The sequence below is a fragment of the Dipodomys ordii genome, unplaced genomic scaffold (assembly GCF_000151885.1).
Source record: "Dipodomys ordii isolate 6190 unplaced genomic scaffold, Dord_2.0 Scaffold131, whole genome shotgun sequence".
In the NCBI taxonomy this organism is placed as follows: Eukaryota; Metazoa; Chordata; class Mammalia; order Rodentia; family Heteromyidae; genus Dipodomys; species Dipodomys ordii.
The window spans coordinates 3,033,485-3,051,215 of record NW_012267347.1 but is presented as its reverse complement, the minus strand read 5'-3'; the positions used below and the strand labels follow the sequence as shown (position 1 = coordinate 3,051,215).

General features: G+C 38.7%; 2 protein-coding genes across 2 annotated transcripts; both read left to right on the top strand.

Annotated features, from left to right (window-relative positions):
• The first annotated feature begins 2,093 nt into the window (after positions 1-2,093).
• Positions 2,094-3,066, top strand: LOC105996488 (olfactory receptor 10R2). The gene has a single exon (XM_013030576.1). The coding sequence runs from the start codon at positions 2,101-2,103 to the stop codon at positions 3,061-3,063; it is 963 nt and encodes a 320-aa protein (XP_012886030.1). The 5' UTR covers positions 2,094-2,100; the 3' UTR covers positions 3,064-3,066.
• Positions 3,067-11,113: 8,047 nt separating this feature from the next.
• Positions 11,114-12,055, top strand: LOC105996433 (olfactory receptor 10R2-like). The gene has a single exon (XM_013030510.1). The coding sequence runs from the start codon at positions 11,114-11,116 to the stop codon at positions 12,053-12,055; it is 942 nt and encodes a 313-aa protein (XP_012885964.1).
• Positions 12,056-17,731: the final 5,676 nt, after the last annotated feature.

Here is a 17,731-nt window from a genome sequence, read left to right as displayed (position 1 = left end):
TATCATTAGTCAGTCAGTATATTTACTTGTAGATTTATAGCCACATTCTAGTTACCACAAATGCAGCCTGTTTCTTTGTCTCTGGCTTACTTCCCTTAAAATAATTTTTTTCCACATCTTTCCATTTCCTTCTGAATGGTACAATATTCTTTCTGATGAACCATAAACCAGGCCACACAAAAGCCACCAGCACAACCATGTTCACTGCAGTGTTGTTTACCACAGCCAAGATATGGAATCAACTCAGATGTCCCTCACTAGCTGAGTGATTCAGATTCATTTTAAATAATGGCTTATTAAGCTGTATGTAGAGGCTCTTAGTTTTCTCTCTTAACTAGTTTCTAATTAAATTTTGAAACTGCTGATATTGATCACTAAGTTCATTCTATACTCTCAATAATCATAAAGTTTTAAAGTTACCATCTTAGAATAGAGGAGTCATCTAAACAGGAATGTGACCACCAGAATAATAAACAGTAAAAGATATATCAGTGACAGAATGATTCTCATGTATCAGGTTTTGTTTTCTGTAGTTTACCTGCATACATTCAATATTCAAGGGAGCATACTTTCTAGATGAGAAATCTCTAACAGAGAAGTCAGGTAATTGCCCAAGTTTGCACAGTCACTCAATGGAAGAAGAGGACCCAAATACAAGTTACCTGCATCCGAACCTCACATTCCTACTCATTGCCCCAAACTACTGTCTCTCTAACACCATTCATATGTTTGGGTGCAAATACCTTATTAGAAATATGTTTTACAATAAATGTCTAACATTTGTAGTATTTGTCTTCATTTTTCATAATGGTACCTTTTGAGAGTATTTAATTTCAGAGCCTCCTGTTCTGTCTATGTATTTTATTTTAATTTTTTTGGTTGGCCGTGGGGCTTGAACTCTGGGCCTGGGCGCTGTCCCTCAGCTCTTCAGCTCAAGGTGAGCGCTCTACCGCTTGAGCTACAGCGCCACTTCCGGTTTTCTGGTGGTTTATTGGAGATAGGAGTTTCCCGCTCTCTCCTGCTAGGGCTGGCTTTGAACATCCATCCTCAGATCTCAGCCTCCTGAGTAGCTAGGATTACAGGTGTGAGCCACCAGCACCCTGCTATGTCTATGTATTTTAATGTTAGTACCTTTTGATACTACTGTACCTTAAGAGAAAGTTTCAAATCAAGAAGTAAAAATTTTCTACTTTTAGTTTTCCTTTGCTTAGTTTTTCTAGTCTGGTTCCTTTTCATGTAGTTGTATGATCCTCTTTATAAAAACAGTCTAATATTTGATAAGCATTATTCAGAAACTAGAGATCAATTTGGTAGGAATCGTCTCTATTTTATTGAATCCTTATCTCATGAATGTGATGGTCTCATATCTTCCTTAATGTCGCCCATCACTATTAAACAAAGTTAACACCAGTAAGAAGAAAATATTTGGTTGTTTTCAGTGTAAAGATCCCACATTTTCTTGGTCAAATTTAATAATTATTCTATACTACTATAGATGGAATTCACTTTTAAAATTTATTATCTTTAAGTAGCTGTAAAAAGGAATTACCATTTATCAAGGCAGTTCATGAACATAATCATGATCAATGCCAACCCTTTCAACATTCTTACCAATCTTTCCTCTACTCACCCCTTCCCTCACTGTTCTTAATTTTGTAGGATATACATTGGATTCTTGACTGTATCCTCCTCCTCTTAAATGAAATTCATTCCTGCATTTTTTTGTTTGCTTATATTAGTTGTAGTAAGAAAAATTATGAACCCTCAAGGATGCTGATATTCTAAAGCCTGGAAATTGAACAATATGTATCAAAATTGGAATCAAGCTTGCAGATGCAATTGATTGACTTCCAAATAGACAGATTATCTTGTAATATTCTGTTGGAACCATAGGGGACATATGGGACATTAAAAGTGGTAGAGAGACTCAGAGAGAGAGATGTGGCTTTATTGGCTTTGAAGATGGAATTGGGAGGGGGCACAAAATAGGGAATGTGCAAGATCCCTGGATACGCAACCAGACAAGTAAAAGACAAAAACGCTTTACTGGCATCTTCAAAATGCAACACAGGTGAGAGATTCCTCAATCATGTACCTGCTATGTTTTACTTCTTTCCCTTTTCTTTACAGGTATTGGCAGAAAACCTCACCGTGATCACTGAGTTCTTACTCCTGGGTTTCTCAAGCCTTGGTGACGTTCAGCTTGATCTCTTTGTGGTTTTTCTTTTTCTCTATCTAGTCATTCTCAGTGGCAATGCCACTATCGTCAGTATCATCCGCCTGGATCAGAGCCTCCACACACCCATGTACTTCTTCCTTGGCATCCTCTCAACATCTGAGACTTTCTATACTTTTGTCATCTTACCCAAGATGCTCCTTAACCTACTTTCTGTGTCTAGGACAATCTCCTTCACCTGCTGTGCCGTTCAGATGTTCTTCTTCCTTGGTTTTGCCATAACCAATTGCTTGCTGCTGGGGGTAATGGGTTATGATCGTTATGTAGCCATCTGCCATCCTCTCCATTACCCCATCCTGATGAGCTGGCAGGTATGTGGGAAGTTGGCAGCTGCCTGTGGGATTGGAGGTTTCTTGGCTTCTCTTACCGTGGTAAATTTGGTGTTCAGCCTCCCTTTCTGTAGCACCAACGAGGTCAACCATTACTTTTGTGACATCTCACCAGTCATTCGCCTGGCTTGTACCAATACAGATGCCCATGAACTTGTTATATTCATCTGTGGGGTTCTTGTCCTCGTGGTTCCCTTTTTCTTTATTTGTGTTTCTTACCTCTGCATTCTAAGGACTATCCTGAAGATTCCCTCAGCAGAAGGCAAACAGAAAGCCTTTTCCACATGTGCCTCTCACCTCACGGTTGTAGTTATTCACTATGGCTGTGCCTCTTTCATCTACTTAAGGCCTACAGCAAAGTATGTGTCTAATAAGGACAGACTCGTGACAGTGACATACACCATTGTCACTCCGCTACTAAACCCCATGGTCTACAGCCTCAGGAACAAGGATGTTCAACTTGCTATCAGGAAAGTGCTAGTAAGAAAGGATCTCTGAAACCATATATATAAAGCATTACTTGGGGGCTGGGAAGATGGCTCAGTGGTAGAGCACTTGCCTTGCATGCATGAGGCCCTGGGTTCTATTCCTCAGCACCATATAAGCAAAAAGAAAAAAGCCGGAAGTGGTGGTGTGGTTCAAGTGGTAGAGCACTAGCCTTGAGCTGAAGAGCTGAGGGACAGAGCCCAGGCCCAGAGTTCAGGCCCCACAACTGGACGCCCCCCCCCAAAAGCATTACTTGGGGGTAGGGAGGGAAAGTGAGAGGAAAGGAAGGAGATGACAACACTGTTCAACAAGAAATGTACTCATTACCTTACTTATGTAACTGTAACCCCTCAGTACATCACCTTTACAATAAAGTAAAATAAAATTTAAAAAATATTGTATTTTAATTTTTTTATAAGTAATACCCTCTTTTAATAACACATAGTATATCTAATTGAAAAATTATAGTACTCTTGGGACTAGGAATGTAGTTCAATGGCAGAACTCTAAGCATGCTCAAAGCTTGGATTTGATCGCTAGCACCTCTAAACTCCCTTAAAGGAAAAAAAAAATAAGACTTTAGGATCACATCATGAAATGTTTATCTTCTTACAATCCCTTTTTTAAAAAACTTTTTTACCTGTGAGCAAGTAGCTCATGCCTGTAATCCTAGCTATTCAGGAGGATGAGATCTGGGGATCGCGGTTCAAAGCCAGCCCAGGCAGGAAAGTCTGTGAGACTCTTATCTTCAATTAACCACTGGAAAATTGGAAGTGGCACTGTGGTTCAAGTGGTAGAGTGCTAAACTTAAGCTGAAGAGCTGAGGGACAGCGGCCAGGCCCAGGGTTCAAGCCCCCACTGACGAAAAACAAAAAACCTTCTCAAATTATTTTTTATCTTTAAAAAATGTATTGAAAAGGTGATGAATGGGAGGTTACAGTTACATAAGTAAGGTAATGAATGCATTTATTTTTAAATACTTTTAATTTTAATCTGCAAGTCAATGTTCTTCAAGGTTTCAAGTGAAATAACCAGGTCAGTATGATACCAAAAATTGTAAATTCAATCTAAAGCCAAAATTTCTCTCTGTTCTTGGTGTTGGTCTTTTTCAGGGAAGGCAGGCTTTGCTGGGAGCAATGAAGGCTGATGTGTACCTTAGCAGCCACTTCTTCATCTTACCACAGCGACTGTATGCTTAAAAATTACAATAGGAGGGCTGGGAAGGTGGCTCAGTGGTAGAGTGCTTGCCTCACATGCATGAGGCCCTGGGTTTGATTCCTCAGCACCACATAAGCAGAAAAAAGAAAGCCAGAAGTGGCGCTGTGGCTCAAGTGGTAGAGTGCTAGCCTCGAGCTAAAGAGCTCAGGAGACAGCACCCAGGCCCAGAGTTCAGGCCCCACGACCAACCAAAAAAATAAAAATTTACAATGGGAGGTGGAAGGAAGCCCCTCGGGTGAGGGGCTCTTAGGACCATGAGACTGTCCTCACGTAAGGATGTTTAATGGTTTCTTTTCTTTTCTTTTGTGTCAGTCGTGGGGCTTGAACTCTGTTCTTAGGTGCTGTCCCTGTGCTCTTCAGTTCAAGATGAGTGCTCTACACCTGAGCCACAGTGGCACTTCTGGTTTTCTAGTGGTTTATTAGAAATAAGAGTCTCACAGACTTTCCTTCCTGGACTGGTTTTGAATCATGATCCTCAGATCTCAGTCTCCTGAGTAGCCAGGCTTACAGGCGTGAGCCACCGGCGCCGGATGTTTTATGGTTTCTGAAAGAATTGCCTTCTGGGATCTTAGGCCATATTTCCTGAGGTAGAGATGACACCTTGTGAATTTGCTTCTTCGTTCTGAGAAATGGCCCTCTTTCTGGGCCACCAATCTGAGATTTATAGGGAAAACTCCTTTTTAATTGATTCTAGAATGACTTTGTACCAATTTGTCCATATCTAATACAAAAGAAAAAGAAATGAGCATCGTTGCCACTCATCATCACACAGAGTGTCATTTCTACAGCCTGGAGTATCAGGCCAATGACAGAAGATTTCTACCTTTAAATTACTTAGGCCTCATATAGCTATCTATTCTGTCCCTAGAAGATGCAATGTAATTTCCAACTGTGCATTCAGGAGGAAGATAGAACATGTAAAAATTCAATAGTTTCCTAAGAATATATTTGATTCTTTTTTTATTAAAAATAAATATTTTCTTCTTCCAATCTTTGTGATCCAATGAAACTAAGAAAAACATTTGCTTGAAAATATCATTGCAGCCAGGTGTGAGTTAGTCTTGCCTGTAATACTAGCTACCCAGGAGGCTGAGATCTGCAGCTCAAGGTTTGAAAAGTCCAAACAGCAAAGTCAGTGATACTCTTATCTCTATTTAACCAGCAAAAGGCCAAAAGAGGAGCTGTGGCTCAAGGGGTAAAGGGGTGGTCTTAAGTGGAAAAGGTAAGGGACAGAGCTGAGACCCTGAGGTTAAATTCTGGGACCAGCACACACACACACACACACACACACACACACACACACACACACACACACACACACACAATTATGGCATGTTTTTCCTGTAGAAAAAGGTATTATGATGCTATTTATTGGCAAATATTTAAAAAATCCAGAATATAGCTGTGTGTATAACAAGTCAAGCCATTGGCATGCCCAGTATGACCTTAATTTTTCTACATCACATATTGAAATAAACTTTCCTTAAAAGTTTCATAACGAGAAAAGTTTGCTTACTATGTAGTTAAGTTTAAAGTGTTTAAGGTCTACCCATAGACCCACTTAATGAGCTTCCTTTGATGTGGCTAATTTCATATAAACTATTGCACCCAATTTTTTTTTACCATTTACTCTTTTATCACATTTAGCACTTAAGTTTTAAATTTTCTCTAATTTTACAAGAAAAAATTATAACTTTATGTCACATATTTAACATCTTATAACATTATATGACAAAGGAAATGAACTAGCATCTATCTGTGCTGCTCTTTTCTAGATCGCCTTAGTGGATTTCATTTCCCCTTCAAAGTTGACTTTCCACAAAGCTCATGATAGAGTAGAGGAAGAAGCTATCCTGTTTATCATAGCACCCACAGTTACCTAGAGTGATACTCTTTCTTGTTACTTTTATTGAGACAATCAGGATGACCAACAGTATATTTTAGAAAAGGCGTCTGAATACTGACTAGGTACACATTAATATCACTAAATTATGTTTTGTCATGAATGGTGTTTTCTATATTCTCACTTGAGATTTCCCAAGGAAGATCTGTAAGTTTATTAAAAATTATTGTTAAGCTATAACCTGAGACAGTACTATAAAAATTTCCAACAACCAAAGGTGATTATTGATTTTTCAGCCAAACTCTAAAAATTCTTAAAATCCTAAGAGATTTATCATGGTACTTTCACCTTCCATGCAGATTCCCCATACCACTACTTCTAAACTCAAGGGAAATTGTTTCACATCTTTGTTTAGTTTTGTTTGAAACAGTGTTTTAATATGTAGCCCTGGCTGACTTTGAACTCACTGTGTACACCTGCTGGACTCAGACTCCCAGGGCAGGTATACAGACATGTACTATCATGTCTGCTTAGCGCTTCAATTTTTATTACAACTGCATCCTGTCTTTGGATACTAACATCTGAAACATTATTTATTGCTGTATAACAAACTATCTTGAACTTTAGTTGCTTAAAGTAGCAATAATTATGTATTTTGCACATGAATTTACAATTTTGTCAGAGATCAGTGGGGACAGATTGCATTTTCTCTATCCAGATCCAGCTTGATTGTTCCTCTGGGCCATCTCAACATTGTTTACTTACATTGCACATTAGTTCATGTTTGCTACTGATTGTATTCAGCTGGGAATGTTGGCAAGAGTGTTGGTTTTCTGCCACATGGATTCTTCAAGGGTTGCTTGAACTTCCCCAAAATATGGTGGTTAGGATGGAAAAATATTAAAAGATGTTCTAAGAAATAGGAAGAAGAAGGTGCCAGATTCTAAATATCAGAGTTTATAAATGGTTGCAGTGTAACTTTAGTTATAGAATAGTGGCCAAAAAATATCTATCTCCATTTAAGGGGAAGGGCTTTCTAGGTGAGAAGTATAAAGCAAAAGGTCTGGTTGTCTTTAATCTTCTGTACATCTACAAGGAAGATAAAGCCTGTGGATGAATTTTCTCAGCAAAAAAGGTCTAGTCATTGTCCCAATCATAGATAAAACTAAGGATAAAGAAGTCACTACTATTCCTCAGTTAAAAACTTGGGTTTGTTTTTTCTTAACTTCCTATTTCTGCAAGCATCCCTGTCATAACTCATAGAATTGCAGTTTGTAAGAGCTTTTCTAAGAGACATCTATGAGTGTTTAGCATTTGATCATTTGTCAGCTGAAATATTTGGAAGTTATATGAGAAAGAATCAGTGTGGTACCTAAAATATGGAGAGCTCCAAAGCACTCTTCAAATATCTAAACCAAGGTGCAATCAATCACATTTTTCTCCACAACTCCAAACTTCTTTTATTTATTGAACAAATATTTACTAACCTCATATTAAATTGCAGGAATAAAACATGTTTCCTCTGAGTCTTAAATATTTATGCTGCCTCTGACATTCTAATATTCTGTCCTCTGTTCTTCATATCTTTCTTCCCTCTTTTAGACTTGGAAGTGGGAAATATGTTATCTTTAAAAAAGAGCTTTCTTGGCATGTTATATGCATGTATTAAAAATGGCCACAATAAAATACATTATTCTAGACAATATACATTCATTAAAAAGTTATGAAAATGAAAATTTGGAAGCACAGGGTTGAAAAACCCAAAGGAGGCAGTTTCATTGATGTCTAGTTTAAGAAATGGTCGAGAAACCCTCTACTTTCTAATAAGTGTCCAATTAATTTCCATGGTGTATTAGAAAGGGCCTTCTCTTGGGCCAAATAATTCTTATAGTGTATTACCATCTATGATGCTACTTCATAATTGGAGAAAATATGGACAATTTAGGTACAATGTGATAATTAGCTCCCTATGGAGGTAGAGATCTCAGTTACCAATGAAGTAATTGGCACAGAGGTCTTAGCCAATGTAAAGGCAAAGACCATTGGCAATATTCATTGAAGCAACACCTAAGATATTTATAGAGAGAAGACAGGTGATATTCTGATGTGGACTATTTCTTGTGGTCTGGTCTAAAGTGTCTGGGAAATGAAAGAAGAGGCTTCTTGAATTGTAACAGGGAAAACATGTTGGCAAATTGCACTTAGACACTTCCAGAAACCTCCTTCAGGAAACAGCAGGAAGTGCTCAAGAATGAAGACACCTACATGTCATGTTGCAGCAGAACTCAGCTTTGAAGGAATTTGAAATATTCTATTTAGGACCTATGATTTCATAATCTGAAGAACGAGGTCTATGCATAATTTAGTAGTAGGTAAAATTTTAAATTGTGGTGTTTTACTCATGACTTAACTCCCATTTATACCCCTAAATATTAGCCGTAGGAAAGAAACCTGGCAAGTGAATGGTGGAGGTGATGTTCCAGGAAGAACATAGCTGGGGACTTTGCCCCAATCAAATGCATAATGTATGCTTCTTAGTCATTAAGTTTGTAATAAAGCAATTTAGTGAAATATAAAAGTGGTAGTTCATTCAAGCCAAACTAAAAATTTTGTTAAACCTTTGTTTAAGCAAAACAGCAATAGCAGAAATTTAGTTAGCTGCAAAGTAATTCAAACTTCAAAGTAAAGGTGTTAAAATTTTAAAATAGAGCTGGGAAGTTGGCTCAGTGGTAGAGTGCTTACATGCATGAGGCCCTGGATTTGATTCTTCAGTACCACATAAGTAGAAAAAGCCAGAAATGGCACTGTCACTCAAGTGGTAGAGCACTAGCCTTGAGCTGAAGAACTCAGGGACAGCACCCAGAGTTCAGGCCCCCTGACCAACAAAATTGTTTTTAAATGAACAATGAAATAGTAAGCATGAAGACCACTGGATTGGAAATGTAGATAAACTAGCTACTGTTGCTGCTTCTCCTCCTCCTTCTCTTCCTCTTTTTTTCCTCCTTCTCCTCCTCTTCTACTTCTTCTTCCTTCTCCTCCACTTCTTCTTCCTCCTCCTCCCCCTATTTTCTTCTCCCCCCTTCCTCTTTCCTGCAGTTTTGTGAAGGAAAGCTGGCTCTCACAGGTGTCAGGCAAGTGCTCTGCCCACACCCCTACATCCTAACTCCCAACTTCAGAAAGTTAATTAATTAAAAGACTAACATGTTTGGAAAACTCCTAGAGTCTGATAATGAGTTAATGGAGGAATTGGATAATTCATATTTACTTTTTTCAACAAACTTCATAGCCTTTAGCATATACTGAACACTGGTGACAGATATTGGGCATGCTTCATAGACTTGAAGGCAAACATTTATTACAATAGTGTTGCAGCAAATACCTTTAGTGATTACTAAAAAAAAACCTCAGAAGAAGTCATATAGCATGGTTAGCATGCTACAAGATTTCATAAGTCATGTCTTCAAATTGAAAATTGGGAGAAATCCATGAAATTAAGAGAGTTGGGTTTAGGAGACATGAGCGAGAATGGTGTAAGGGGTGATGTTAGGAACTCCCAAACGGATACGTTGAATTGAAATCCCCCGGTATGCAGATTAAAGATGATATAAAAGGATAATGTCAACAAAAAAAATAAGAATGAGATATTTCCAGATGTTGGAAATACTGTGAAAAAATGCCATGATAGTTTAAAATGCCTCAGTGTTGAAGTATGGAAGAAGTGGCAGTTATGAGTAGAAAGGTAGTTTTGAGACAAGTAGGAAGACTCTAGAATATTTTACAGATGATTTAGGGCTGATTAGTTTGGGTAATAAAATAAGATTTGCCCTATGTAAAGCAAAACATCTCTGGAGGATGGTTTGAAGTAAGTAGTGGTAATCTAGGGAGTTCATTTATAATAGTCTTCAGCAAGAGCTAATTTCTTGCAGAAAAGAATGAATCGATTGTAGAGGTTCTTCAGACAAAGAATAAATCAGATCTGGAAGATAAGAAAACTGGTGAGTTTAAATGTTTCTTAGAAAGTAGAGCTGTCATGACTAAGAGTACGGTGAAACGCTATTGAGATGCAGAATCTAGATAGAGGAGCACATTGGACAGAAGGTGAGAAAGGATAAAATGTTTTGATGAAAAGACATAAAATTTAGAGTTCCAGAAATGATAACGCTTTCAGAGAGTTCCAGAAATGATAACTGTTTCAGTGGCTTTAGGGGGAAGTATCTGAACCTCCTTATTCAGGAAATCTGAGGCAGATCCTTCCTGAGGTGACAGTTTGTTGATCCTCTAAGTCAGGGATATCAAAAGTAAGACATAACCGGACCATCAGCATTGATGTGACACTAAATTTTCTAGCCATGTGTTTTCTATAAGGAGAGGTCAGGTCTAGTGGCTGATAAGAGTTTTAGAGAATCATAAAGTTAGTTCTAAGATAGTGGCAGTAGTTTGATACCGAATCAGTTCTAATGGGTGGCTTTGTGGAAGCAGAAAAACCAATTAGTTGTGCCTGGGAACTGTGCTACCAAAGGGCATGTGATCAATGGATGCTTCTCTAGATTGGGAGTAAGTGAAGAGAAGGTGTGTGTGTGTGTGTGTGTGTGTGTGTGTGTGTGTGTGCGTATACTCAGATATTGATGCTATTACTTATATGTGTGTATATGTGTGCATGTATATATACATATATATATCAGTATATTTACTGAGTTTGAGGGAAAAGTCTGATCACTCAAAATAATAAGTAGATAAATGCTTCTGTATAGATTAAACGAGTGAAAAATTAAGCAGATATTGCCTGTCATCGCCTGAACTTGTCCCTCGATTCACAGGAAAATGACTGGCAGGAAGGCAGTGACGTGAGTGCATTTCAATGTACAATAACTCCCAATTCATTAAAAACCTCTCCCCCTCTCTCTCCCACGTTTGCTTCATTCAGACATGACTGGATGGCTGCTTTAGGAGGACAACGGTACTTCTGTCTGATTGACTTTTAGTCCAGGGGAGCAGCTCTTCATGGCTAACTCCTCCTTGGTGACGGAGTTCCTCCTGTTGGGTTTCTCCAGCCTCGGGGACCTGCAGTTTGTTCTTTTTGGGGTGTTTCTCTGCCTCTATCTGGTCATCTTGAGTGGGAACGTCATCATCATCTCAGTGGTCCGCTTGGACCGCAGTCTGCACACACCCATGTACTTCTTTCTGGGTGTTCTTTCCACCTCAGAGATCTTCTATACACTTGTCATCCTGCCCAAGATGCTTATTAACCTGTTCTCTGTCCTGAGGACGCTCTCCTTCGTGAGTTGTGCCACCCAGATGTACTTCTTCCTCGGGTTTGCCCTCACCAATTGCCTGCTGCTGGGGGTGATGGGTTATGACCGCTACGCTGCCATCTGCCACCCCCTGCGGTACCCCACTCTCATGAGCTGGAAAGTGTGTAAGCAGCTGGCAGGAACTTGCATTGCTGTCGGCTTCCTGATGTCTCTAGTAGGGACAAATTTGGTCTTCAATCTCCCTTTCTGTGGTCCGAACAAGGTTGACCATTACTTTTGTGATATCTCACCAGTCATCCGCCTAGCCTGTGCTGAGAGTCACGTCCATGAAATGGTCATCTTCCTCTGTGGGGTTTTCTTGCTCGTGGTGCCCTTGACCTTCATCTGCATCTCTTACAGCTTCATTGTCCGCACCATCCTGAAGATACCATCCACTGAGGGCAAGCAGAAGGCCTTCTCCACCTGTGCCTCCCATCTCATTGTGGTCACCGTCCATTACGGCTGTGCATCATTTGTCTACCTGAGACCCTCCACCAAATATACCACAGGCAAAGACAGGCTAGTGACAGTGACCTACACCATCATTACCCCACTACTGAATCCCATGGTGTACAGCCTCAGGAACAAAGATGTACAGCTGGCCATTCGCAAGGTGATTGGGAGGACTGGCTTTTCTCTTAAGACTTTATAAGCAAAGCATTTAGCAATTTCCTTCTGTGAATCTGGGGGATAAACTCAGGGATTTTTGTTACTAGGTAGGTCCTTTACCACCTGAGCTGTCTCTCAAGTCCTTTTCATTTCGGAAAAGATCTTGTATGATTATAGGGTTGGCTTAGACATCAATCCTCAGGAAGGTGGGGGGACAGGCATATACCACAATGCCCAGCTACTCATTGAGATGAAATCTTAATAACTCTTTGCCCCAATTAGCTTTGAACAGCAATCCTCCTTCATCTTTGCCTTCTAAGTAGCTGGAATTATAGGCATGAGCCATCACAACTGGATATTAGAGTACTTTTTTTTTTTGCATTTTTTAATTGTGAAAATACCATATAGAGGGGTTACAATTACATGAGCAAGGTAATAAGTACATTTCTTATCAAGCATTGTTGCCTCCTCCTTTGTTTTTCCCCTAGTCAGAATACTTTTTAATAGTACATATGTATGTTTGGGCCAATTGTATTCCCTGTTATTTAAGACATGAAAACATTGAGTTTATTTGTCTGTTTATGACCTCGGGTGAGTTGTTTGACATTTTGGCCCTTACTGTTTCCTTTTGTAAATAAAGAATATTTTCTTCTTGAGATTATGGTAAAGATTATATATGTATGCACACAATAGAGCTTTATTTAGCTGTGAAGAAGAATAAAATTATGTTGTCTATGGATGAAACTGATGTTAATGTGAGGTGAAACAAGCCAGTACCACAAAGACAAGTATTGCATAATTTCTCTCATATGTGGAAATTAGTGGAGGAGGGAGGATTTGGAATTAAAATGTAGGCTGCTAGGATTAGAAAAGAGAAGGAAAAAAGAGAGAGGGCAATAAGAAAGAGTAATAAAGGTGGTGAATGTGATTTAAAAGTATAGAATATGATTATATGCATGTGTGGAAATGTCACAATGAAATTCCTCACTTTGTGCAATTAATATGTACTGAAAATAAAGATCAAAAGAATTAAAGTATGATTTTTTCCTCCTTTCTCCCCTCTCTTCCTCCCTTCCTTCTTCCCTTCTTTCTTTCTTCCTCCTCCTCCTTGTCTTCCTTCTTTCTCTTCCTCCTTTTCCTCCTCTTCCTCTTTCTCCTCTTCTTCTCTCTCCAGATTTACAGCTCTCAAAAATTTTTTACAACCATTATTCCTTGCACTGTATTTGACTTGTCTGTCCCCAAACCCAGATTGTATGTTTTGTTTAACGTTATATTCAGCATTAGACCAGGCTGCCAGGCCTGAATATGGCTTTGATCAAATATCATGGCATGGAACAAGGTAATAATACTTGGAATTAGATGAATTAATGACTGGATATTATTTAGGACACAGTCTAAACTATGCTTTTTCTCTGAGTCTAAATTTTAGTATATTTTAGAAAATGCAATTTCTTTCTTTTTTTGGCTTCACAAAAGTTTTGTGTTATATCTAGTAGATAATATAAAAGAAATCATACAAAACATAATACATTGGATGTAAGAGAGTAAATGAAGTTCTGTTCATCTCTGTTAGGACATCATTTCATTCAGATTCTCTAAAAGTTCATCTTGTTCATAAAAAGTTAATAAAAAGATTCCTTTTTATGACCATTCATTTAATGTCTCCATTTACGTGTTCTATGAATGGACAGAAAAATGGTCATGTCTCCTCTCTCACTCGGTTAAAAGTTCTTTCCATAGGATCTCTGTGAACATCCACCTAGAACTCATTAAGAAGGAGCTACACAATTTTAAATCTATCATAACGCTCCATAGTATTAGAGAAGGAATGGCCCTCATGGCCAGCTGGTCCTGCTTCTCACCTGTACAGAAATTCTTTCACCACCGTCTCTGAGGGAATCTCACTCCCATGGACTGAGCATCGGCGATGTCACTAAATGTGACTAAATTCCTTGCTTCTCAGCTCTTGTTAATACTTGCCTCAATTCAACTGCTGTTTGCCTCTGTGATTTCCATAGATTCAGTTTCATGTCACATGATTCATCTTATCTTGATTCCCAAGATGCTTCGGATAGTTTTTCTATGACTTATGTAATCTGAATTTCTGATATCTCCACCACACTAAGTGGGCTGCAGCGTAAAGCACAACAAAAACTAATGTCCAGATCTCATGTGTGACTTCCTGTTCAAGTGTGTGACATTATTTCCCTCTGATCTGTTAATCTAATTTAGATGTTCAGACTAAAGTATAAAATAATCTTCCTTAAATTTTAAAGTTTTTGCCTATGTTTTTCTATTTTCTTCAACTGCTAGATAAAATATTTTTATTAAACTAATTCAATTATTTTATTATAATATATCAATGTGTGTGTGAGAGAGAGAGCAAGTGAGAACGAGCGAGGGCGATCAAGCAGGAGAGAGAGAGAGATCAAGCAGGAGAGAGAGAGAGAGAGAGAGAGAGAGAGAGAGAGAGAGAGAAGGAGGGAGAGGGAGAGGGAAAGGGAGAGGGAGAGGGAGAGAGAGAGCATGAGAAAGGCCCTGTTAGGATTTCTTAGTTCTGAAATAAGTACTTCCTTCATTGCATTTGTGTTTAAAGGCTTTTTGTTATATTTCTAGCAACATCATCTTATGAATTTTGTTGCAATTGTCTTCTTTTGAAATGCTAAAAAGAATGTTTGGGATTTGATGTAGACATTATATCCATTAGTGCTAATGTGACAGAGGCATAAAACCACATAAAAGCGCTCCTCACAAGGGTAAACAGAAAGGGAGAACAACTGGGATGTTTTGAAACAAAGACAAAGGTAGGGGGACAATGAGGATTGCAAGGGTCTAAGCAGAGGAGAGAAAGCAAAAGTGCACCTGCAGACAGGAGGGAGCCAAGCCAGGGCAGGTAGGGACTTCATGGCATCCTTTGTTCATGGTGGGTCACCCAGGTGACAGTGACAAGAGGAAGCTTGGCTTCATGACTGATAGAGAACACAGCCTCTCTGGCAGAGAGTCTCAGATTAACTGCAGCGAAAGACCAGGTCCTCGTCCCATTTTATGAAACCCAGTCCTTTAGTAAACGATGATAATGATGAGTTGCTACGTGCTAAGGAAGTAGATAGTGCTGTCACTACAAACAAGATGCATGTGAGATAATCAGTATATACACTGCAAAACGTCATGTTTTATGTGATATATACAAATTTGTCTGTCATATATATTTAAAATTATATTTAAATAGTTGTACAAATGGATTTCAATTTAACATGTCATTTTATCAAGTCAATGCATCTTGCTCAACTTCTCTAGCCATAAAAGAAATGCAAATCAAAACAACATTGAGATTCCACCTCACCTCAGTTAGAAGGGCTATAATCAAGAAATCTAATAACAACAGAGGCTGGAGGGGATGGGGCCAAAAGGGAACATTAGTGCATTGCTGGTGGGAGTGTAAACTTGTTCAACCATTTTGGAAAGCAGCATGGAGGATCCTCAAAAAAACTACACATAGAAACTCCCCTATAACCCACTTTGGGCATTTACCCAAATGATCACAAACAAGACCACACTAAAGCTACCAGCACAACTATGTTTATTGCAGCATTATTCACCATAGCTAAGATATGGAACCAATTCAGATGATCTTCAGTAGATGAATGGATCAAGAAAATGTGATATATATACACAATGGAATTCTATGCCTCCATCAGAAAGAATGTCATTACCACCTTTGTTAGGAAATGGAAAGACTTGGAAAAAATTATATTAAGTAAAGTAAGCCAGGCCCAAAGAAACATAGGTACCATAGTTTCCCTTATTTGTAATAACTAGTATATGTCTAGGACAAGCAGAAAAGGTCAAAAGCTATGTACATATGACCATAACATGGTGCTAAGTGAAATGAACCCCAAGGTAGGGACACAAGAGGTTTTATCTTTCTTGCTATTTTTTAAATGTACTTATGATGTTCTATGTGATTTTTTTGTTTCTCTTGTATGTTCTTCCCCCATGGTATAACCCATTTTCACTATATTTGATTCCAATGCCCTGAATCTTGTATAAACATTTTTCTAATTTGGGGAGGGGAGGGGAAATAACAAAATGCTGAAATAAGGATACAGGTTGACCCATTGTAACAGTGAGATGTACAAGACACTATGTTGAAAATGAACCTTACAACTTTGTGGAGGGGGGAGGGAGAAGTTGGGGAGGTCAGGAGGGAAGGGATGGTAGGGGAAAAACAAAGGAGGGGGTAACAATGCTCGATAGGAAATATACTTATTGTTGTTTTGGGGTGGTTTACCTTACTCATGTAACTATAACCCCTATGTACAGTATCTTTACAATAAAATATATATTAATAAAAAAGACAATGCATCTTGATTAATGTCACCTCTTCTATCATTCTTTTTCATGTATATATAAATATATATTATTCACTTATATTAATATATAATAAAATATTATATTATGTATAATATGCTACATATTATATGATAATGTAATATAAAATATATAATATGTAATTTATATATAATTTATATTATATATGTATAATACATAACATATATGTTACTAAAATTACGTAAAGGAGGAAAATTAAGTAAAGGAGGAAAAAAGTCAACGTCCAGAAAAATGAAGTGAGACTTATGAACAACTTTGTGCTCTGCTCCTCAGATGTGTCCACCGATGGAGCATTTATATGCCTCAGTAATACCAAATCCTAGAAAGACTGCTGCCTCTGTTGAATCCAGGAGGCGGTCAGTGGGAATCCCTGGAGCAGGACTTCTCTCTGTGCCCCTGTTCCAATGACAGCCTCCCTGGATTCAACAGAGATGGCAGAGCCAGAATGACCCCCTGAGGAGTGTGGGGATCTGAGGTCTGATCAATAGGCATCAGTCCGTGATTGGAAGTGGCCTCTGCTCCAGGCAGGTTGCTACCTTGGCCAAGACTTGTGTGTTGTTGACAAATGTGCCTGAGGGAGCTGACAGCTGGAGTCTTCAGCATCGCCATCAGTGAAGCAACAGGCACTGCATTTGAGGCAGCACGTCTAAGTTTTTCCTGCATAGATAATTCTTGTCTGTAGAAATGTCCCATTTGTTTTCTAATATTTTCTTGTGGGGAGTGGGCGGCCCTTTCCCTGCTTGACTCTGGGAGGATGAGCTAGGATCACAGTGCCAGTTCTGTGGGTGTGGAACGCCCTCTTGTGTTGACATTGGCAAGTACTCAGCTGACACCCCTATAGAAGCTGGCTGAAGGTCTTCTGTTGACAATGAACCCATTGATTTGTAAATTATCACTACACACCATCATTCTGTAGTTTTTCTCTCTCCATATTAAAATTACTAAGTTTATTTTTTCCTTTATTTTCTTCAATATTTCGGGACTTTACTTCAAGTTTCTTGGGTACAATCTTTTTTTTAAATTTTTTTATTGTGAAAATACTGTACAGAGGGGTTACAATTACATGGGCAAGATAATGAGTACATTTCATATCAAGCATTATAGCCCCCTCCTTTGTTTCCCCTTCTCATCCCTTTCCATCCTTCCCCCACCCCCCAAAGTTGTAAAGTTCGTTTTCGACATAACGACTTGTACATCTCATTGTTGCAATGGGTCCACCTGTATCCCTATTTAAACATTTGTTTTTCCCCTTCCCCTCCACAAATTATACCGACATCAAATACAGTGAAAGCAGGGGTTATACCGTGGGGAAGGAACATACAAAGCA